General features: G+C 41.6%; 1 protein-coding gene across 2 annotated transcripts in view; it reads right to left on the bottom strand.

Annotated features, from left to right (window-relative positions):
• LOC115772293 (protein jagged-2-like) overlaps nucleotides 1-20,950 on the bottom strand; it is a 54,276-nt gene extending 33,326 nt beyond the window's left edge. For both annotated transcript variants that reach the window (XM_030718429.1, XM_030718430.1), the window contains exons 1-3: nucleotides 20,600-20,950; nucleotides 19,350-19,673; nucleotides 2,038-2,095 (exon numbers count right to left, since the gene is read on the bottom strand). In XM_030718429.1, coding sequence (XP_030574289.1) covers nucleotides 2,038-2,095; nucleotides 19,350-19,673; nucleotides 20,600-20,668 — 451 coding nt within the window. In that variant the 5' untranslated portion in view covers nucleotides 20,669-20,950. The remainder of the gene's footprint in view (nucleotides 1-2,037; nucleotides 2,096-19,349; nucleotides 19,674-20,599) is intronic.
• Nucleotides 20,951-25,235: the final 4,285 nt, after the last annotated feature.

Below are 25,235 nucleotides of genomic sequence, written 5' to 3'. Positions count from 1 at the left end.
TTTTTACAACGGGAGTCATCACGTGCTCAAAGCCGATCACTTTTGCACATAACGCCTGCTGGTGAATGACACAGTGATAATGCAGAAATGTTGGGAAGTCTGGGTCACCTTTACAGTGAGCGATGAAACCTGTATGTCGGCCGATCATAGCAGGAGCCCCGTCTGTTGTCACCGCCACCAGTTTTTCCAATGCTACCTTCTTCTGCACGAAAAACTCCTTCAGCGTGTTATAAATGTCAACTCCCCTCGTAGTTGTCTTTAAGGGCAGTAGTGTCAGGAGTTCTTCTCTTGTGGAGAAATCTTCAAACACCATCCGGATGAAGACCAATAGCTGCGCTGTACTGCTGCCGTCCACGGACTCGTCGCACTGGATGCTAAACCACCTGCACTTTGCCAGATCCCGGTCCAGCTGATCGGCCAGGTTACCAGACATAGCTGACACTCGTCTAGCCATCGTAGATGCCCCCAGTTGGACGTCGGAGAGAGTACAGATTAGATCGGTTCCATTTTTGTCGTCTTTAAGTACAGTGTTAGCTATTATCATCATTGCTTCTTTGACAACTGCTCCATCTGAAAATGCCTTCTTCTTCTTGATCAGAAAATGTGTAGCTCTGAACGAGGCTTCGGTTGCTTTTAGTGACTTTTTTCCCGCCCTCGTGAAAAAAGATTGTTGCTTACCCAAAGCTGCCTTTAGCTCACTGGCTTTTTCTGCACGTTGTGCGCTTCCCGGTGGGTAGTTAGCATGGTAATTTTTGTGACACGTAGTGAAATGTCTCTCAATATTGTGCCGCTTTGCCGTCGCTACGGTCGCCCCACAAATGAGACACACGCAGGTTTCTTTCACAACCGTAAAAAAGAACTCCTTCTCCCATTCCTCGTTAAAGTGATAAGTTTTCTTTCTTTTTTCAGCCATATTTTTGGGGAAAGAAACTGCACTCAGCGCCCATCTTCGCTGTGTCCGCTAGCCTACGTTCCATTAGCACTGGTTTTGTCATGCGCACAATACTGACCATTGAATTAGAACTAGAGTAAGTCAGAGTTCACCCTAACTTTTCTAAACGTCATGTATAATGAGGATATTTTTAAGATACTGTCATTTTTAAAGCTATATAAATGCAAGTGTGATTATAAAAAAGAATAGCAACAGAATAAAAATTTTTTTAGACACAGCTCACTAGTGAGTTGTGCTATTTTTAGAACGGGCCTGCGGGCGACTCATGTGGTCCTTGCGGGCGACCAGGTGCCCGCGGGCACCGTGTTGGTGAGCCCTGCCCTAAACCATGAGTTCTCAAAGTTTTAATGCCTTATTGCCCATTTAGGGCGATACATCAAACACTTTTAGTGCTCTAATGCAACTGTTTGTGTGATAGTGGTTTATGTTAGGAAGTATCTTTTTAAGGCATTTTTGAAGTGGAGTTTTCGGGGACTATTAAGAAGATTTAGTGTGTTTTGATGGCTAGAACAGAAGTTGAGGAATGATGAGAAATGCTATCTTGATCTAATTCTTACTAAGCATGGATGGGTGAAATGTACAGTAGGGAATTCTTTCCTTGTTGCGCAAAATGCTCCCAATTGCCACCATCAGTCCGCATGATGCAGTCTGAGAACCCTGGCGCTAAATGATCCAGGTCCTAAATCAACTCCTGGAAAATAAATCCAACAAAACTAACGAAGCGTTGACTCATAATATAGATTACATCCCTCAATTAACCTTTCTTCCTCACTATAGCCAAACAGAACTGCGATCAGAGGAGCATGTGTAAACAGGATACAGCTGGTGCTGGCAGCAGGCTGGTTAGAACATAACTTTCAAATGGCCTTACAAGTAGATTTGTTGTTTCCAGTTCACACGGTCAGTGCTGATGTTTTGACAGTGTTCTCCTTCAGGACTACTGGAAGAAATTCTTCAAAAATGATACTTAAAAACGGCTAAATCTCGATTGGTGAGGGAACTTCAGTCTCATTCTCTTTGATGGCTGGAAGATGGAAACACTAAACACATAAAAAAAAAGAAAAATACTGAAGGGTGGACCTTACCATTGCTGTGTGTGCCGTTGTCTCTGTCCCACGCCTCCACTATCACAGTGAATGCTCGCTGAAACACAGAGAGGAGGAGACAGAGGTCATCACAGAGTGCGCTGATACAGAAACAGCACACGCACGCTTCCTGCTCAAACTCAGACGTGCCCAGTTCATGATGCAGACACAGCACAGGATGGCGAGTTTACACAGAAAACTAGTTATGAGCTGTCATTACTCATAAACAGGCATGCATGAATACTTTCATACACTGACACACACACACACACACACACACACACACACACACACACACACACACACACACACACGTATTTGGCACAGAAGGTGAGAAGCGAAGCGGTGGGAAAAATTTGTCTTGTTCCCACACTGCTGTCACTGATTAGCTTCCCTGAGCTCAGGGCTAGTTAAAAAGTGCAGCAGCTGCTCTGTCAACGAACAAAACATTCACCTGGAAATCACCTGCACACATTTTCCATATTTCACTCCATAGATTTGGTTTATTAAATTTATCTGTTTTCAGAGCCAATCCCTAAATCCATTCTCCTCTTGTCATTTCAGGTTCAGGGAGAGATTCAGTCCCTTAATTCTCTCTTTTTTTCGGCTCCACTGGGAAGGCAGCACCCCTAGAGCTGGCAGGGATTTAGTGACTTGCCAAAGGGCACTTTGGGGGGGGCTATATTGATCTCCAGTGGGGGATTACATTTTTCCTTCCTTCTCCACAGGAATCTCCACAGGAAACTGTGTCCCAACTGGTTTCAAATATCTAAGAACACTTATATCCTATTTATCTGTCATTTGTGTTTGCATGTTCATGACAGCTACTACGCCTTTCTTCGGCTGTTGGTCATCCATAGAAATGAAGACAAAATGTGGATTTCTGTGTTAAAAAATACCAGTTACAGTAATAGTGCTAAGCTACAGAGATTTGTGTATACTGTGTGCAAAAGCCCAGCATGCCTGCACACTATGCCCTACTTTCCAGAGGAGATGGACTCCACCGTCCCACAGCAACAAACTCAAACTCTGGATTGTTTCAGGTGCAGGGCTATTTTTCCCCCCTTTTTTCATTCACGGGCATCAGCAAACAAACCGAGATGGAGCTCGCTGTCTGTCAACTGCATGGGGCCGGGCGAGCAGCTGTGAGTTCCCATGACCCAAGTCTGACTCAGAGTGACTGAGGGCTGTGGGGAAGATTACAGGGGAGGTTACAAAGTGGCGCTAGGAGAGATTAAAGAGAGAGCGCAAAAGACGTGGGGTGAGGTAGAGCGCTCAGGTGCTCTGTGGTGCTTTACACTGAATTTTGTGGTGTGAAGATTGTTGGGTGAGTAGCTGAGAAAAGTTGCAGGTGAGACAAAAAAACAAAACAAGTCAGACATAAATATGTATTTTTTTAGGGTGTGTTCATAACATGCAGGTTGGTGCCCAGGAAAGCAAATATACTCCTCTGCAAAAACAAGTCCAGAATTAAATGCTTCATGATGATTAAGGAGTGATTTAAGGATTAATTAGACAACATCAAACATGAATATTCAGTTTCGTGGATGAGTTCTTTTCTGCTGAATGAGTGTCTATTATTTCTTTAGTCGTGTGGAACTAGTTTCTGTTAAGGTTAAGACTGCCTACAAGTCAGAGGTGACCCTGAACCTTCCCTTAGTTACGCTGCAATAGGCTTAGACTGATGGGCAGGGTGGGGGGGGGGGGTGTGGGGGGGGGGGGACTTCCCCATGAGTTTATGCACCGCTACATTAGCAATTATTAAACTCTCTCTCTCGCCATGTGCTTGCTCATAGGGGGGTCATGTGATTGTTGGGGTTTCTTTCTAATATTGTAGATATAGGCACTTTTACAATATAAAGTGCCTGGAGGCACCTGCTGTCCTGAACTGGCACTATATAAATAAAAGTGAATTGAACTGAACTGAACTGAGTTTTCATTGTCCTAGAAAAGAAATATGAAGATTTTGTGAAGGTTTTTACACACTGATTGGTGACTATAGCAAGTATGTGATTGTGCATATTGTAATACATACTGCTGTTCTTATTAATTCTCTAACACCTAAATCATAATTTCAGAATCGGCTTAACAAATCTTTCAGTACAGAATGAGTCATATTTGGCAGAGTGCAAATGAGAACATTAGCATTTTTGAATGTTTAAAGAGGACATAAAGTAGCAGAAGAATAAAAGAGAAAGACATTTGTGCATAACATAAGGTACATAACAGGTAAAGCCCCCCGTCTTTAAATGCGGACCCTCATGTCCTCCATCCCTTTTCTCTCATCTTAAATCAGTGTGTGCGCTTTCCCAATTTTAATTCTGAAAGTTGGACTGATCTCAGGCATGCATGCCAAATTAGCAACGAAATCAAATGTGGGAAAGTGGAAATGAAATTTTACAGGGAGGTTTCGTAGCCCTGAGGTGTCTACGAAATGTCACAGAACTTTGGGAGAGAGCCAGATGCGTTCACAGCAGCTTTTTCTAACAGGCTCTTTCCTCCACTCCCTCTGTGAGTCTAAGCATGTGTTACAGCGTCATCGCGGAGGGAGCCGTAATTCTCTCAATTTTTAGCCTGTAATGCAACTATTACTTCAATCATCTGGTCGAGGAGCTTTACTCTACACTGCTAGAACGCGACTGCAGCAGCAATCTAGGCGCCAATCAGCTGCACTCATCCAAAAGTAATGTAGCCAAATTTCAGTGCTGCTTTTAGGCACTTTTTAGACACTGAAACTTATGGAACTGCCAACCATAATGAATGTTTTATTACAGATTAATTCATGAATATTATACCAAAGAAAATCTAAACCAAAAAAAACATGAACATTAATGTAACACCAATCAAATCAAGAAAAGGCTGCATCTGAGATCCTGACTTGTTTTAAAAATAATGACTTGATTAGCAACATAAGTTACTTTTATTTTTCAAAACATAAAGTTAATAAGTAACAAAGATGCAGAAGCTGGGACGTGGAAATCATTTTATGTTCTTGTTTGGAACTAACATGTTATGAAAACTCAATCATTTAGCCACAGGGCTGTAACAGTGTTTTGTAAAATGAAGTAAGGAGGCTGTGGTCAGGGTACTGACCTGAGAGGAGCTAACGCTGCAAATCTGTATCCAGCAAACATGGCTGAAGTGTCAGCAGTCAAAACCAAAAACTGCCAACGCTGAAGTTGTATCCACAAACAACAGACCCTCTCTTTCAAAGCACAACACATCTGTGCAATAAAGAAAACCGGTGCATGGCTTTCAATGCATATGCTTTCTTTTATAAATATGGAGACATCTGATTGGCAATTGTTTTGGTTATCAAATGGAATGGCACAACATTCACACCACATGCACTGATTAGTATTACCAGATGTCTTATTGTGCGCTGCATGTTAAACATACTTGTTTCGGCTGCCCTCCAGTGTTTTGTGATAACTGATTAATTCAATTTTTGATACCAAGAAAGACTTCAGGTGATGTTCAAAAAGGACTTCAGGTAGAAGAAGCAACGTCTTCAACACCAGAACAACTTTCATTTTGGATTTTTTATTTTTTTTAAACCAAGGTTAAATGTCGAAAAAAAAAACAGGTGAGCCAATGGTTTTTCAATACTGAAATGTTTGCTGGGTAAGTAGGTAAGTATTTGTGAGGCCTAGCACATAATCTTAAAACTATTCAGATACAAATAATCCTCAAACGACGACATCACACTGAGAACAATCTGAGCACTAAACCTCCTGATCAGACCAGCTTCTTCTTCTTCAGTTCTTCAGATGACACAGCAGTGATTTATGAGCGCAGCGAGAAGCCATAATTCTGCTCTGAGTGAAAACAAGTGGACATTATCATAATCAATTTTCCCTTTGTAATCAATTTTAAATGTCACAGCCACTGGCTTCCAGACAGATGGGGCTGTCCCCCAGCCTCAGAGCACCTGACATGAGAGTGTGTGTGTGTGTGTTGTGGACTAAAGTAGTAGGCTATGTGTGTCTTTGAAGGCCAGGAGCTTGAAGATCAAAGTGTCAGGTCCCTGCAGTCTGCAGTGAGGCAACCTTATCTGTGTGTGTGTGTGTGTGTGTGTTTGTGTGTGTGTGTGTGTGGGAGTGCGTGTGTGTGCGTGTGTGTGTGTGTGTGTAAGTGAGATATGGGGCTTGCGTTGTGGAAGGGAGGGGAGACAGGGAGTGTGAGGGTGTGTTGGGAGACACTTGACACCTCCTAACCAATTTACAGGAGTCAGAGGGATTTGAGTTTTCATTAGGCGAGGAGAAACCAGCCCACTCCTCACCGCCTTCACCTGTTCAATGAATAAATTACTGCCTCACCACGGCAGGAACAGCCGCCAGCGACACACAACTCTGCTGAGAATAAATTGTACAGGCTGGAGCTGCTCCACTCGCTGTGAATTATGCGCATCATACATGCTAATAAGCTTTCTTCCGTTGAACTGCAGCTACTACAAAACTCTGAGTTCTTGCTAGGATAACCGAAATCACTCTGATTTCCTTTCTCAGTATATGGAAGGAAATTACAACTTTGTATAAAACTGATTCAAGCAGTGAACTGAAAAATATGCTGTCTGTAACAGCGAAGTCTCAATCATTTGGAGAACCCCTGACACGCTGAACTTTTTGAGTAATGCTGTTAGAACAAATTAAACTGCATGTCCAATACTACTATGCAAATGACGTGGTGCCAATAATATAAAACTACTGGCAGAAGATTATAGAAAAATCTTTTTAACTCACTGTTAAGAACTCTACCACTAGAGCATACTTCTACTACAGTAGCTTTGCATTATTCACAGTAATAATCAAATAATCCTTATTTGTCTCATACTGGGCCTTGATGCAGCCCCATTATGTCTGAAACAAGCTCCACTGTCGTCTCTTTAAGCTAGCTTTCTTCTGACTGCCCCTTGAAAACAACCTATTTTAACAGCAGGTGGGCGGGGCTGCTGTGCTCCCACCCAAATCACCATATTAGGGCGTTCCACTCTCACTGACATCATACAGAGCCAGGAGTAGAAAACGCTATCTGAAACAGAATGTTTAGAGCAGGGTGAAACCTGTATGACACATAATACAAAAAAACCCCACAACGAGTCCACTTGAATCTGTAATATATCTGTAATATTTGAGGTCACAACATTTTACAAAGCTTGCAATGAAAACATGTACAGAAGCCACATGTTCTCCGTGTTGTCATAAATTTATAGAGCACTACAGCATCTGTAAAAATGTTTCTGAGGACAAGAAAAGACGGGCAGGTGACAAGAAAAGTATATTTAAGCTTCCATGCAGCATAATTAAAAATTAAAGTGACCAACATGAAAGCATACACCCTTCTTCAGTAATACCTCGAGGGATTAGTTTGGAAGCAGCAAGCGGAACAGCTGAAACTAACAAGTATAACTAAAAACCATTCTGGCTCTAATGGGCGCATCTAACAATCATTTCATTTAATCTCACTTTAATTTTGGAAATCCTAATCACTGATTAGGAAGCAGTAAGAATATCGCATTACAAACCCCCCTCAGAAGAACTGGGCAGCTAAAACGAATGTCAAAAGCATCAATTAAAATCAGCGTGCAGCGGTGTAAAGCTAATAAAAAAATTTAAATTTCTACACTCAAAGGTGGACTATAATCACGAGGAATGTTCTAATAATTGAAAACACGCAGCAGCCGGGAATTGTTGGCAAAAGGAGTTAAAAAAAAATCCTAAGACCCAATTAACAACTTTTCTGGAGTTGTGATCTGAGGAAGAAAAAAATAAATAAAGCAGCAGCAACACCTGTCACGTCACACCTGTTAGTCTATTGACATGAATAAAACATGTTGCTCCCGGCAGAGAGGAGCTCGGATGGTTAATTTAGCACGTTATTAACAGAAAAAGCCCAACACCCCTCCACCCACTGCCACCTCTTCTCTCTAAGGAGGCCTCAATGTGCCAACCCTCCCCGAGGAGGCCTCGTTCAGACAGCAAATCTAATCAAAGCTAATCTAATCAGGTCTTTATACTGAGCTGGAGAATGGTGAAATGACCCAATTCACTTTTCCCACACCAAACGCGTGAAAAGCTATTTCTGTCGCTCCAGGTCACGCCGCCTCCTCCGGCAACAGAGAGGAATTCTGTGAATTCGTCTTTCATATTGAATCAATAGTTTGCATGTATGAGGGAGAAAATACCACCTTAAATCCATTAGTTAGTCCTGAGTGATGTAACTAAAAAGAAATGTGACTCTCTCTAATCATACATCTACAGACAGTTATTTTTTTCTACATAACTACATATGATGCTTCTGCAAATTTCCATTGAACTCTGTTTTTAACAAAGCCCAGAAAGTCACAGCACACACAGAGATAAAAATCTGAGTTCAGCGATTGCTTTTTTATTACCACCTCATCAAATCGTCTGTAATCAGATGCTGCCGCTGGGAATCTGGCTGCACTTACTCAACCTACACTAACACAGCCACTGTGCATGTAGTAACTATGTATCACAACCACAAGTGGGGAACTCTGATGTTTTTCCATGTTTTATTCCTTTATCTCGGAGTACCAGCACAATCACTCATCTCTTAACTTGTAATCTTGGACGAGTACGATAGGCAATGCGCACTGATTCTGCTTTTCTGCTTTATGAGACGATGAACAGAAAGGAAACCTACAAGTTTGTCAGAAAGCAGAAAGAAAATTTCAACAGAGAAGACTGAGCAGAACGTAGAAAATAGCATGCTACTTAAGTATGAGTAGGAGTACAATCGGAGCTTTATTATATTTATGGCTTTAAATTGTGCAGATTCTCTACAAACTTGAATGCTGATTTATTATAAGGAGTGTGTCTGTGATTAGTTAAGATGCTTGGCTGAAGCTACTGATTTAATAACAAGCTGTAAACACAATGAAGTGCTGGAAAGAGAGCCAAATTCAGACCAACTATGACCATAAAAGTCCATAGTCGCTCACTGAGGAAATCAACTAGGTTTATTTATTTATTTGTTTACAACCAGCTCATTCCCGGAGTCAGCCGGAGTGACATTTCACAGTGGAAGTGAAATCTAAGTGTGTGGGTACCGTGTGAGTTTTTTAGGTAACAAGCAGTTCTAGAGGTGTAAGATGGGGCGGGCTATTTTCAGAGTAAAGTTTTAACACAATGAAAACAAGCAGGAACTTGAAAAGTTGAATTTCATACAAATGTAGGAGCGTTGGCTGCAGAGAGCAAAGAAACAGCCCACCCATGATGTACCCATACGGTTTGAACAAGAGCGGAAAAGATGAGTTTGTTGATGGGCAGGAGATTCATCAATTATATAACGAGTGATTAATCACATTTAATAATGTCAACTGTTTATATGTTCTGTCTTCTCTAACATGAGGCCTCGCAGCTTATTCTAAAACTGAGGCCGAAATCTCAACGCAAACATCCACAAAACAGGTGAAGCTGTTAATACCTGGTTAAAACATGCAAGCACGCATGATTGTTCAGGTAACAAACAAACTGGGAACGCGTGAGAGTAATCAAGTTGTAATCCCGACTGTGCACAAAAACAGCCAAAGACACAGTCAATAGGAATCAGACTTTCCAGTATTTCCAATATTGATTATGTTAACTTCACTGTTTGCAATATCTCTCAAATCTACGTCAGAAAAATGCAGGAAAATGCCATTTTCCTTCGCTTATCCAATTCAGGTTTGCGGTGGGAGGGGCTAGAGCCTATCCCAGCTGCCATAGGGCAAGAGGCAGGGCGCACCCCTAACAGGTCGCCAGTCTGTCACAGTTATTGAACAGATTTCGATGCATAAGCTGCAAATAAAGAATGCACTTTTTTGCCTCTCAGCTATGAGGGGAAACCCCCGCTCAGCACAGGCACACACACACACCTGGGCCTGTGACCTGGCCGGTCAGCCAGCGGAATTCGACCGGCCTCATTCTCACATGCTTCATCACATGTATATGATCCAATCTTGATCAAGTGATCAGGCCTGTGGTAAGAAGAATGATTTTTTATTTATTTTTTTCACCCCCTTTAAAACAAAAAAAAAATCTGAATGGATCTCGACTTTATATGTCTGAGTAATTCACCTTTTGTTTGGACAAGACATGCAACCAGAAAACAGTATCTTAATGTGGTGACTGACTCTTGTCTTCATGTTCTGACACTCAGAGACTAGAACCCAAACTGAGTCATCAGAGAAATCACTGATCGTTGGTCTTGTTGTATTTCCACCTGCACCTGGAAAGTTGGAAGTTGAAAAAAGACTTACTGCCTCTGATACATACCATAGGTTTAATATGGGGCAATAATAATGACTAAAAGAAGTGATAATGAACAGCATGGTGGTGCACTACGTGTCTTCTCTCTGAGTCTGAACATGGTGTATGCAGACCAGTTTCAGAACTCCAGGGGCCTTAAGTAAATTCTCTCAGATCCACTGCTGAAAATTTGTCGTATGCATCTGCCCTCCTATAGCTCTTTCTCTGTTTCTATCTCTCTACAAGCTCTCTGTTTCGCCTTCCCTCCACTTGTCTTGTTAACTCAATACCTGGGCACAAAAGCTGAGGTATAAAGTCATTGTTCCTGCTGAAAGGTGCAGTGACAAAGAGGTTAAAACAGCCCTCATTTCCACAGCTCGGCTGGGAAAGTGATATTTACGCCGTGGGAAAATCCTGACCGACTCCTTCAATAGTGGCCCACCTGAGCGCAGATGTGACGAATAAATGGCCCACCTGCCCTTTGCTGCAAACACAAGTCATTTTTTTAACATGAAGAAAAGGCGGGGGCAGAGTAATGAGGCAGAAACCAAGGTTAGGTCAATGACAGACAAACTATAAGTGGCGTGAGAGCAGTTTTGATCCAGAGTTGTATATTTATGCCTTAATTTTAGTGTAATTACAAAAGAAAACAAATCAAGTCAAACAAAAATATCAGAAGTAGGTAACAATATTTAGTCCAGGTATGTCTTTGTAGTTTGTATGTACCTATAGGTACAAAAAAGTTTTTAAAGTGTTCTAATGGACAGTTTGAACATCTGTAGTTTCAAGACTACTCAAATAAACTACTCCAATGCTGCATAAGTGTCAGCTGTTCTCGCAGACAGCCTCATCTCATCGATAAAAAAGTGACAGGAAGCAAAAGAAGCAAATGAAACATAAGTCAAAGGTCAAAGCGAATTTTTAAAAAGAACGTGCAATAAACCAGGGCACTGAGGTAACTGGGCCCTTAATCTGTCATTTTCATTTTTTCTCAGTCTCACTCACATGCTGATGCTTGGTCACGCTTCATAATGGGACCCACTGGCTAAAACTTTGGTGTAACCTTTCAACATGCAGGTAAGTTCAACAGGAGAAGGGTTGTCAAGATACTAGAATTTCAAACTTGTTACTGATACTCAGAGAAATGCTCAGTATTCTATAGTTTCAATACCCTGGGGAAAAACTTACAAATAATTAAGAGGCTTTTTTCTTTTGTGAATATTAGACCAACACAAACAATAACATCAACACAAACAACACTATTTTTAAGTTGTCTAACACAGCACAAAAGAAAATACAGTAACATAACTGTAAGGTACACTTTAAGTAGTCGACCTTCACAACTCTGCCCAGCGACTATATGAGGAATTTAGAGAGGTCAGTAAAAGTCCTGTTTCAACAACACTGAAGTATTAAATAGTTATCATAAATGTTAATCTGGCTGAGACGCACATTAACATTGGCCATTTAACAATTAGCAGTTACCCGATAGCCGGGTTAGCCGTCTGTTAAGCTATCATTAAGCTATCATTAAGCTAGCAGCTGTGGCTGTTTAATAAAAATGATAACGTTAACGTTTGACCTTTGCAGCCAGTGTTATCAGTCCTGCGTGCCTGTAACGTCAGTATACAGTGTTGATTTAAATGTTAAAGTCCCAGGTTGAAACTGGGAAAAAAAAATATCAAGTGGACGTAAACAGTGGCAGCCTACCTTACTGACTTTATGTGATCAGTAAGAAAAATACGGTGCAAAGTCACCAGATTGGCAGCATTACCTCAGACAACCTAAAAAAACTTTTTTTGTCTTTTTTCTAAGAGAATCTTAAAATATTTTTTATATTTAAGCTGCTAGTGAGGGCAGAGGCTGTGTGCCTGCCTGTCAGCTGGAGAAGGCAAAGATGGCGCTGTTAGCATCAGTACTTTTGTAAATGTGTCTAATGCAAAATTATTTTTTAGTCTAAATCAGGCAAAAGTGCTCATATATGTGTGTTTTCACCTACACCTAACCAAGCAATTTAATGCAGAAATCTATACTATGTTATTCAATGACTAATTTAATGCCTAAATGTAACCAAACAATGATTAAAAAAAAAAAAATTTAAATTACGTTTTAAAAAAAGAAAGCTCAGGCTTAAAACTTCTTTGTGCCAATGCTTTCCCAGCTCCCAGTAATAACCCTGTTGAGTACAATCGCTAATAACAGACATGACGATTCAAGCTGTGACAATCCAGAAATAATCTTAAAGATCTAAGCTCCTTATATCAGCCCCAAACTTTCACTTGGATCGTCTACATAGCAAAAGAGAAGGAGAGATTAAGTTTTAGATGCATCACAGCTTCAGAGAGTATTTCACGGGTTTCTCCATGAAGGGGAGGTTGGGTAACAGAGATTATTGGCAGAGATTTTGGTCCCACATGAGTTGAGAAACCCTATTGAACCTTCACCCAATCCCTCTGGAGAGGCCGGTTACAACAGGCCGCACAGTATCCATGTTTCAGAAGAATGCAGAGGATGAAGAGGAACTTTGTAGTAAGAAATGTTAAGGGCCCGTTTCAATGGGTTTCTCTCCAGTTTTATTACTTAAGCCAAATGACGAGTCAGGGTTTGTTCATGCCGTGTGTCTTTGCAGTGGTTTACTTGAACTCTAGTGTGTTTATTCCTTTGGTTTGCTTTATTTGTCCACAAAAAGAATAACAGTCGTGTCAGGAAGTCTAGCCACTACTTCATGTGCTCTTTACTGCAGTAAACTCTAGAAAATAAAATCTACCAAAAAAATTCTAGACGACGTGTAAACTACAAAATCCTGAGGTCCGCAAACTAAACAAAAATATCCGTATAAGTTGACGATTAGGACTTGATCATATTTCTTGAAATGCTAAACTTCAGCATGACGGGATTCCTGAACTTCACTACATGTAACTTTAGCTCATAAAATGGTTCACAGTGTGAGTCTGTATGAGTCAAATACCAACATAAAATAATACAATGCAACAATCTTTTCCCAGTCTGTTATGGACTAAAAAAAAAAAAAAAGAAAAAAAGCAAACCTCAGGTGTGCACGCACCCTGAAACTTAGTAAAACAAGCTAACCAAAGCCCAAAATATGTAGCTAGAGGGGGTTCTCCTGGCGGGTACTCTGAGAGAGAAAGAGGAAAGATGGACAAAAAAAACATGGGCTAGATGGGAGATATTAGCAGGTAAATAAATACAAGAACAAAGGAAGGTTTGGTCATCACATAAAATCTTTTTTCCCCCTTCCTGCCCTATGCCCTCTTCATTCCATCATGATGTCTCTCTGTGTGCCCACGTATAACTGAGCTCCATTAGCCCTGTCAACACAAACTGGAGAGTGAAGTGGGAAGTTAAATTTCTCTAGCATCTTGTTTTAATCACCCCGGCTCACCTCAGCGTTCACAAGCCACACATTACTTCACATCTGCCTCACCAAAACACACACATTATGAGTTTAATAACCACAGAAAAACAGACTTGCACAGTTAGCCTCCTAGAATGTCACTTAATGCAGTTATTAAGCACTTGGATACATTCTGGGATACTTGCACTTTACTTGAGTAATTTCCACTTTATGCCACCTTTGCCCTTACTTTTACTCTACTACACTTGTGGCTCAGGAGGTAGAGCAGGTCATCTACTAACTGGAAGGTTGGTGGTTTGATTCCTGGCTAATCCAGTCTGCATGCCAAGGTATCCTTGGGCAAGATACTGAACCCCAAGTTGCTCTTCAATGCAATGTTGGAGTGTGAATGTGTGTGGATGTTAGATCGTTAGCTGCAGGTGGAAGTCCCTGTATGAATGGGTGAATGCAAACATGTTGAATAAGCACTTTAAGTGCTCGGCTAGAGTAGAAAAGTGCTATATAAGAACTAGTCCATTTACCATTTAGGTACCGTCAACTCTATCACCACGATTGTGAATCATTGCTTGTTGTATACTGTATGACACAACAGCATCCACAATCACTTACATGACCACAATATTAACATGCTAATGTACGCTTAGGTCTCCAAATACTAAAGATAAACAGACTCTGTGGCAGGAGCCCCACAATATTAAGCTAAGTGATGTGAAATGTCAGTTACATACCATGTAAAACGTTCCTTTTAGTTGTATCTTGACTAAAGTCGATTCACATTTTGCTTTGGAGAGCAGCAAAAGATCTGGCACAGCAACAGATTGTATTTACTTTAAAAATTTTGTGTTAATATCATGAACCCATTTAATTCAAATCTGCCCCTGCAGACACACAAGTCACACACAAAACCGCAGCATCTGCATAAATCAGCTGACCAGGCAGAGCAGCTAACGACACACTTGCATGCCTCTGACCAGAAACAGGTCATATGACATAGAACCAGCGTGGGAAAGATGAGCAGATCCACAGTGGCTGCAGTTAACGTCACGTAACAGAGCCTGACCGTGATCACGCTGCAGGCTTTTAGGCTTATTAAACAACAACTGAGCGGCAGTCTGAAGATTTTTTATTTTCCAAAAAAAAAAAAAAAAAAAAACATGCCACAGAGCATTCTTTCTATTCTGTGAGTGGCTGTGCTTTCTGACATTTGCATCTATGAAAAAAAGCTGTTTTGTAAAACTGCTTACTACAGTTCTGGTAGAAACAGCCAATAAAGTGTTTTCCAACTGTTGCATGCAAGTAACTAATTATGAAGGATGTTGTTCAAAAGCACTTTAATTAAGGAAATGAGCCACCAGTCGTGACTCTAGATGCTTCATCTTTGTTGTAGTTCCTGCATAGTTTCAAAACCTTCAGTTATTTACTTCAGCCTGGCTGTGCCAAACTGGGTCACTGCAGAATAATGATATTAAGGCACAAAGCTTAACCTCGTATATTCCTTAAACAAATATACCTTTGTGATCACTCAAAATCCTTAAGGTTGTTTCATAGGGTCATACAATATCTGCTTCATAGATTACAAATTAATACGTATAGCAGGCAGGGCTAGTGGCCAGCTTAAAACAGGTTACAAAGTTACAAAATTACAACTAAACTTTATTCAAAAAGTAGATACAAAGTGTCTACATTCCTTCTCTGGTACAAGCTCAGTCAACTGTGTGAACAAGAGATTTCAGAAGAATACTTCAGTAAGTCGAGACTTCTGACTATATAACAACACTTGTTACCTATCATGGGGCAGACAGGTAACACTAGGTAAACAGCTACATGCATTATGTCTCTTTCACTCAGCTTCCCCAACCACACAACCCTACACCTTTGTCCCCTTGGGCTTCACATCCTCGTAACTTCTTCCCGAATCTAATCAACCAATCAAAGTGAAAGAGCTCCCTGCTGGAAGGGACAGAGCCAAGGAAGCACTCGGCAAATGAGCAAAACGAGCCTACCACCGGCAGTGACAGCATCGAGGAAACAACCAAGAAATGCAGCAACTTGCTGTCATCCAACATTACACTTTGTGATTGCTCACTGATACTCCTCTGAGAGAGGTGATCTTGCACCCCGTGTGCTGTAATCATAGCCTGCTTTCCTAATGCTATTTCACTAAAACATTTATCCTGGGAGGAGGCGCAGGAGGTCTCTGAAGAACAGCTGTTCCACCTCTGTCCCTGAGCTCCACAGAACTGGGGGAAGGGGGGCGGGGGGGTGTAGACGAGAGGGGAAAAAAGGGGGCTATGAAATTGAAGGAGTACTCACCCTACATCCCTGATTTACTCACAGAGAGGTGAGAGAAGGACAGCAGCTCTAAAAATACCCCATAAGGAGAGAGGGAGAAGGAGATGGAGGGCTGGGGGAAGGTTTGGGTGAGAGTGGAGCAGCAGAGAAGGAACAAGAGGAGAAGTAAACGTGTGTTTTTGCTTCGGCCACTATTAAAGAAAAAGAAAAAAGACAGCGGCATCTTAAAAGTCTTCATCCTACAAATACACCTCCTTTGTGGTAAAACCTCTGAATTTTGAAAGGGGGTCCACTCTGTCCCTCTACCTCCCATTGCCCCATCATCCCTCCTTCCTTCATTCAATCGACCAATCCCTCCCCCTCTTGTCTAATGAAAGAGCATGTCATTGAAGGCCCCAAAAGCCAGAGGGGCTAACATGAAGGAGAAATGATTGGCGAAGGAGGAGAGGGCAGAACAATGTCCTTTTTTGCAGCTAATTTATGTCAGGACCAGTGGCCCAGATAGTGGGGTCAACCAAAGAAGTCTACTATAGCAGCACCGGAGGCTACAGGCCACAGCCTCCTGCATGTCCTCATCCCTTTGAGATCACGGCTGATGAAATTTTACATATATTCAGCACACATTTATAATCTTAAAAAAACAAACACCCAAACCTTAAATGAGCTGAGAAAGGGCTGCGTGACTACATTCATGTTGTTTTAGAAACACAGTTTTCATCACTTTGCAAAAAGTGGCAGAAAAAGGCTGGACATTAGAAATGAAACTAACTGATAAAAAGAGCATATATATATATATATATATATATATATATGTGTGTGTGTGTGTGTGTGTGTGTGTGTTGAACTCCTCAGGTTTATTCTGGTAATGATTGAGTCATCACTTCAAAGCGCCCAACAAGAGGGGAAAAAAAGGCCAAAGTTAACAGTCTAATCATTCCTGTGTTCTTGATCTGGAGGTTTGAAGTGACTGAAGTTGTGGTGCCTGTGCTATAACTGTGTCACCAGGAATCTACACATCGAATATATACAACTTTCAAGCTGAAAGAACCAGTTGATGATCCCAAAAGGTTACACATCAACCAAAAACACTTAACATTTTTTGGCCTCTTTCTCTCAAATATGCAGAATTGCTGCTTTTCTCTGTTGAATATTATTCTAAATGCTGCACGTCTTCAGATTTCATAGTGTTCCCGGGCAGAAGAAGACACTCAAAGAATCACTCTGGATTTTTTAATTTTTTTTTTTTTGCAAGTTTCTGATAATTAATAGACTACAGGATTAATCAATTACTCCAAAATAATCAACATGACGGCACTGTACATATGCTACCAGTTCATGCAACACTGTTAACTTTTATGAGATGTCTGGAGGACTGCTTTAAAAATCTGAAACGTAATGACATTTTTTACAAGCCTTCAACTGCTGTGACTTTGACATCATCATCATCAGAACCTGCTGAATGCTGATACCCTCCTCCTTTATGCTATGCACTCTCTCTCTCACACAGACACACACACACACACATCCCTCCAGCCACTCTCCATCAGATAGTGGAAAATACTGACCCCACACATGCCAAGTGAAACAATGACCCAATAATGGACAGAGCGTGAACCTGGCATCCCCCGGCCCCGATTGACCGGGTATCTTCACTTGTTTGAGTAGTTGGTGACACTGATATCCACCGCCTGTGTCACACACAACTTAGTGGTAACCAAATCTGCCTGCAGGGCCCCAACTTACTACTTCCATCTTCCCCTCTGCTGACAGCTGACCATGGGGAGTGATGAATGGGGAGGTCTTGCTGCCAGCCAAGCACACAAAGCACCCGATATGTACATTCTGACATGAACAGATGTACAGGGGAATTCATTTTTTCAATCAGTCCTAAAAGTAATTTGTTTGTTTTTTCAAAATATTATTTATGAATTTTGTCTTCAAATTAAGACAAACGCCCATCACACAATCCCAAAGCTCAAAAATCAAGAGTACACTCTCGAACAGATGAAATGGATAATGCTGATTATTTTTGTTACAATGCAATGTTCTGCTAGGAAATCTTGGCATTCATGTGGATGACACTTTAATAAGTACCACCCACCTAAACATTGTCATGGACCGAACGCACCCATCATGACAGCAGCCTCACCCTGTAGGACAGTGCACCCCACCCCATCACAAAAACATTAACAAGCCTATAAAAACTCCCAATTCCCACCAGAATGATCCACTGCCACAGGTCACCCCTTTATTGTGTGTCCATGACCTGATGGGTCAGAGCTGAGACATTCTTAACAAAATAAACTGCAAAAAAGTGATGTTATGAAACTGGGATAGGCTCCAGGTGGATGGATGAATAATAACTGTGTTGAATCTTAAAATATGGTTAGGAACTGGTAATGTCTTCACTCAGTTATTAAAGGGTTTATCACTTTCTGTTGCTTGAAAAATTGATTACTGGACTGATCACCTCCATTAATATCCTCTGATTATTCGCATTGGCCCAATGATCTACTTTAGCTTTCATCCTCTCCTCCAGTTTGACTCACAGTGACTGATGACGCTTATTTTGACAGCTCACTCAGCTGTGGTGGGAATGAAACCTGTAAACTCCGCTAAAACATCACTCCAAACAGTAAACCTCCCTGATACAGATCTGTGGGTGTAACAGCAGTTTTCTAAAAGCTCTGATTCACTTTCCCACGCTGCGTCTCCAAATAAGGAGCGGGAGCAGGTTTTGATTGGCTCTCTGTTCTGTTTGGATTAGATAATAAGTTACCTGCCACTTCTTAATCAGCGCTGAAAATCCTTATTTTGCCTCCTCTAAACACCCCCCTTCCTTAAACACACAAGCCACACAAACACCAGCTTGTTTGGTAACTCATGGCACTGAAACACAACTGCACCGCTACCGCTGTGCGTAAAAGTCTTGCGTCCTGCGCGTTCAGGGTTTTGGCTTCATCAGAAACACGCGGGCATTTCCTGTAAAATTCCCAGGGAAGAGAGTAATCTACCCCCGTGAGATGACTGATAATGTGAAGATGCCAAAGTTGCCAAAACTTGGGAAAGAATGAGCGGCACGCGGAGATTAGGACATGGAGTGACTTGTTACAGAGAACTGAGCCAAACTGTGCTGCTCTGCACTTTGCACGAGCCAGGACGAGCAAATAACGGCTGATCTAGCACTAATACGTCACAACTCCCATTTTATTTTTAGGCAAATAAAATGCTTAATAAACTCGTCACCACCGGCACATTAAAAAAATACAAAAAAAACCGTAATTGTTCCTAAGTTCTGACGCCATTTTTAATGAGAAATCAGAATTTTACAGACAAATCAAAATAAAAGATCGTCACACAAAACTGACAAATCCCCAACAAGCTCCACTTACCGGCCACGCAAACTGGAAGGGAATAGAGATCTTCCCGGCGTCGTTGTTCCGGTTCTGTCCAGTTTTCTGTCCGCCCTTGAACTGAAAAGTATTCCCACCGATAACCTTAGTAGTTTCCGAGCCGTAGGTGCACGGTCCGCTGGTCGTGACCTCCGTTTGGTATTCCTTTAAACACACTCTTAAGTAGGTGTCGCACTCGTCCTCGCCGCAATGGCTTTCTGCTGCGCTCTTCTCGTCGTCGCAACAATCACCGTTGTGGAGCCGACCTTTGGGGTTTTCCACCGAAATCAACTGCACCTCGAAATAACCCGTGGCCCGAGACACCTGGAGAGAACATAACCATGTGACAAAAAGGTCTGAGGTGGCAGCAGTGTCTCTCTGTAATAGGTCATCCAAAGAAAAAAAAATCATTTAAACCTTAATTAAACCTTATTTTTAATTAGTTTATTATTTTCTGTAGGGATTTATGCAAGTGCACGGCCCTCAGTCAAATGACGATTGCGAGACTGTTACAAGAAATGTCACTAATTAAGTAGAAGCGCTCTAAAAATATGCGTACATGGAAACAAGCGGAGCTCTCCTGCGAGATCCGCTGTAAGGGGAAAAAAGGACTTCAGCTGTTTTTGGAGCGTACAGTCACTCTGCAGAAACACTACTGTACATTTTGGCACAGCTGAACTTCTGGACCTAGTACTCCAATTTAGCTTACTGTGCAGATCAAGCTGCAGCTGTACTCTACAAATATATCCACCTTCAAAAATCCACTGAGTTAAAGTCAGAATCGTATAAAAGAATAAGAAAAATATTAAAAGATTTAGATGGTTTTTTGCTGCTGGTGATAGTAGTAGAGGGGCTTTCTATGCAGGTGAAGGTGCACTGCAAACGTGTGAAGCCACTTAATTATTTTGCGCAACCAAACTTTCGAGAGCTAGCGCGCAGTACTCGATCATTACGTGTCTGAACGAGGAAAACTACAGATATCTGCTGTATTGTCATATATTCACACGCAACACATTTCATGACACAGCAGACGATTTTGCAAATCTAATTTGTCTCCCGAAGGAGGCGCAAATTTAGAAATTCCAGATCACATGATTCGGTCGTGGAATAGGCAATTCAATTAAGAGTGGAATTTATCCCCTTTCAAAAGCAACAAAAATCACAATAACTTCCTGCCTATTTGGTGAGTTAAACCGCCATCAAAAAAATCATCTGAATCACATCGAAGCTGAATCACATAAAGTTCTCACCTCGGCCCACAGCGTCAGGAGAAGACACACTAAGAAGAAGCGGTGCAGTTTCCCCAGATTAGTCCACATGTCTCCGGCTGCTCGGTGGTGGTTACCATCAGGGAAAAGCAAAATATGTATGTCTCAATCAGTCAAAAATAATAATAAAGGAGGTAAAGAAGCAGTATCCTCTTCCTTCTTCTGTCCAAGACATGCACGTCGTTGCTGCTTTCCGGGATGCCTGCGGCTCTGGAGGAGGAAAGGCGCACCGCTGCTGCTGCTGCTGCTGCTGTTTGGTCCACAGACGCACAACAAGACGCACAAACTCCAATTCCCTCCGCCGCACGACGTACTAAGCAGCAGGGAAGAGCCGCGGCGTGCGTTTCTCTTCCCAAAGCTCGAGCTCTCCGTGATGGCCAGCTCAGCGGACCAATCATAGCCCACTGGGGTGGAACGTCTGTGGTAGAAAGCCAATGGAGAGAGGGGCGGGAAAAGGGAGGACAGCTGATGGATTTATCATTGGCATTTGCTCGCGTATTTGTCATTTTTACGGCACTCAGCAAAAGTAATAGTTGAGTTAAAATAAATGTTTTTATATATGGACAATTTACATGATAAAAATGTGCTTCTGTTTCAAGTTTTGTGCATTGCTTTGTTTTTGCTCTTCATTATTATTATTATTATTATTATTATTATTATTATTATTATTATATTCAGGCTGTAAACGAGAGTCATAAATAATCACTAAGAACATGCAGAGCATGCTGTTTACGCCATGAGCTGCTCCTCGCTGACCTGCAGCCAGAGGAAACAGGACTGTTAGCGCCCTCTACTGACCCCAAGATATATAAAAGAGGGATGCGAAGGTGATCAGAGATGGACGCAACACATTTATCATGCACTGTAAATTTATGCTTTTGCACACACTTATGCTGTCTTCTATTTTCTGAAACAAGCAAACAAACAAACAAACAAAAAAACTAGGACTAAGGCAAATTCTTTTCTGGCTCTACCTGAGGCTAAATAAGTGTTTTTTAAGATCAACCTTGAGTTTCGGAAACCAGATTAACACATTCCCTTTGCGTGTGCAAACAAGGGGAGACATTACAGAGCATGACAACTAAACAACAAATAGAAATAAAACATCTCAGTTTATTCTGATGTTGTACTCCACGGTTTGCAATGAGACATGGGAAATGATGCATTAATACAGGCACTAAATGACACCTCCCCCCTAGTCAATGCATTTCAGGCTTAATGCTCCTTCTTAGCAACATGAAGAGTTTAACAGATGAGAGGAATGAGCATCTCATTAGTGGTTTGTGTCATCATCATTTTCTGCATCCACTTTCACCTTATTACAGATTGCCCCATCTCATATCCTGTATTTTACTAATTCTAGAGAAGTGTCAGCATTATTTTCTTGCTGATGCACATCTCCTGCTTTTATCTGTGTATACTGTATGCTGAGAATATTACAAACTCGTGGCTCCCTAATCCTTACTTGCTAAGAAGTCTTTTTCTCCCTGATTCTTTGGGGTTTCTTTGGTGCTTCTGGACCTATCACTGTTCATAATAAAAACAATTGCATTAAATTTCTAGAGATGAATCCATGCAAATATGGTGTGAAAGCAAACAAAAGCATTAAAGTTGTGCTCTTTGTCAGTCTGAATCTGAAAGACAAAGTTGTGAGATGCATTAAAATTAGCAAACACAAAACTCCAGGTTCATATAAATGTCTGCAAAGCACAGTCTAAGTATCAGGCTCAGCTCACTCATCCACCTGAAAAGGTGGAGAATCACATTCATTTATGTGACTTGGCTGCTGATGAAGTAATATTTCTGGAACTGGTACCACATTACTAAATCTAAACCAATCTGCATGTCAGTTAATTTCCACTCTGGAAATCTTCATCTAACAACTTCAAGTCTTCAAGCATGTGCAAAAACCTTGTTAATCTGTTACTTCCAGCACGCACAGAAGATTTCCTGCTGCTTCCAGTTGACCCAGTGGGTTTCATTCGGACAAGCAGTGTGAATCTGCATTGTCTCAGACAGCAGGCAGAGTGTAATAAGACAGCTGTGTGTCCTCACACACATCTTCCTGCTTCAGCCTGACTTCATAGAGATAGTAATTCATGTCTGAAGGCTGGTCAGTCAGTTGCACGATAGATTCCAACAGGTGGCCTCTGACACTCTGCAGCAGATGTTTCCTCCCAGAGAAGCAGGTGCAAACACGCAAACACGCACACACACACACACACACACACACACACATTTGCGCAAACTTGTGCATATATGACTCATTCACATCCCTGCACAAAAATACAAGAGTCTTTTGTTCATCTCTTTACGACTTCTCTTATCAGCAGTGATAAGGAAATATGTGAAATGCTGTTATGAGGTTGATTAGTTGCACTAATACTGATCTCATTCAACTTTGATTGAGGGCCACATTGTAACAATGTAATGGAATGTGCTTGTATTTGTAGAGCTGTGAGCCTACAGATGTGCTCATGTGGAATAGAAAACCAGTCCATTTACCATATATATACAGTGGCTTGCAAAAGTATTCATACCCCTTGAACTTTTCCATATTTTGTCATATTACACCCACAAACATATATATATTTTAGTGGAATTTAATGTGAAAGACCAACACAAAGTGGTACACAATTGTGAAGTGGAAAGAAAATTATACATGGTTAAAAACATTTTTTACAAATAAAACTGAAAAGTGCGGTGTGCAAAAGTATTGAGCCCCCTGAGTCAGTACTTTGTGGAACCACCTTTTGCTGCAATTACATCTGCAGGTCTTTTAGGGTATGTCTCCACCAGCTTTGCACATCTAGTGACTGAAATTTTTGGCCATTCTTCTTTGAACAGCTCAAGCTCAGTCAGATTAGATGGAGAGTGTTTGTGAACAGCAGTTTTCAGATCTTGCCACAAATTCTCGATTGGGTTTAGGTCTGGACTTTGACTGGGCCGTTCTAACACATGAATATGTTTGGTTTTAAACCATTCCATTGTAGCCCTGGCTTTATGTTTAGGGTCGTTGTCCTGCTGGAAGGTGAACCTCCGCCCCAGTCTCAAGTCTTTTGCAGACTCCAACAGGTTTTCCTCCAAGATTGTCCTGTATTTGGCTCCATCCATCTTCCCATCAACTCTGACCAGCTTCCCTGTCCCTGCTGAAGAGAAGCAGCCCCAGAGCATGATGCTGCCACCACCATATTTGACAGTGGGGATGGTGTGTTCAGAGTGATGTGCAGTGTTAATTCTCCGCCACACACAGCGTTTTGCATTTTGGCCAGAAAGGTCAATTTTGGTCTCATCTGACCAAAGCACCTTGTTCCACATGTTTGCTGTGTCTCCAACATGGCTTCTGGCAAACTGCAAACGGGACTTTTGATGGTTTTCTTTTAACAATGGCTTTCTTCTTGCCACTCTTCCATAAAGACCACATTTGTGCAGTGCACGACTAATAGTTGTCCTGTGGACAGATTCCCCCACCTGAGCTGTGGATCTCTGCATTTCTTCCAGAGTCACCATGGGCCTCTTGGCTGCATCTCTGATCAGTGCTCTCCTTGTTCGGCCTGTAAGTTTAGGTGGACGGCCTTGTCTTGGTAGGTTTACAGTTGTGCCGTACTCTTTCCATTTCCAGATAATGGATTGAACAGTGCTCTGTGAGATGTTCAAAGCTTGGGAAATCTTTTTATAGCCTAAGCCTGCTTTAAACTTCTCCACAACCTTATTCCTGACCTGTCTGCTGTGTTCTTTGGACTTCATGATGCTGTTTACTCCCCAATGTTCTCTTAACCAACCTCTGAGGCCGTCACGGAGCAGCTGTATTTGTACTGAGATTAGATCATACACAGGTGGACTCTTTTTAGTCATTAGCAGTCATCAGGCAACTTCTGAATGCAATTGGTTGCACTAAGAGAAAAGGGGGCTGAATACTTTTGCACACCACACTTTTCAGTTTTTTATTTGTAAAAAACGTTTTGGATCATGTCTAATTTTCTTTCCACTTCACAATTGTATACCACTTTGTGTTGGTCTTTCACATTAAATTCCAGTGAAATATATTTATGTTTGTGGTTGTAATGTGACAAAATATGGAAAAGTTCAAGGGGTATGAATACTTTTGCTAGCCACTGTAGCTCTTTTCTAGTCTTACTAACAACTGAAACTCTTTAAGCTACCAGTCTCATGTAACCATACAGCATATTATTCTAGAGATGTTAAACACTTTATCTACCCCACATCCATGTCCAATTTAGAATCACTAGTTAACATAACAGGCACTGCACTGTAGGAGGAAGCTGAAGTACCTGGAAGAAACCTGTGCAGGCACAGGGAGAACAAGGAAACTCCACACAGAAAAGCCCCAGCTGTGGCCCACCTGAGACCATCCTGCATACCTGTATGTAGCAACAATGACCAAAGACAAGAAATTCAGAGATGTAAAGTAGGCAGCTCCCAAATTGAATTTTGAAGCGACTACCAATAGAAGCAAAGGATACCACTGACTGACACTGGAGGGTTTGATAAAAACAGTAGAGGGTTACCTACGCAACCAGAGCCACTAGCAACAAAGCAAATCATTTTAGATGAAGTGAGGGCCTTAGCCTCGGACTCTTTCCTGGTTTCAGGTGTT

Source organism: Archocentrus centrarchus, chromosome 22, assembly GCF_007364275.1.
Source record: "Archocentrus centrarchus isolate MPI-CPG fArcCen1 chromosome 22, fArcCen1, whole genome shotgun sequence".
Lineage (NCBI taxonomy): Eukaryota > Metazoa > Chordata > Actinopteri > Cichliformes > Cichlidae > Archocentrus > Archocentrus centrarchus.
This window is presented reverse-complemented; position numbering and strand designations above follow the sequence as displayed.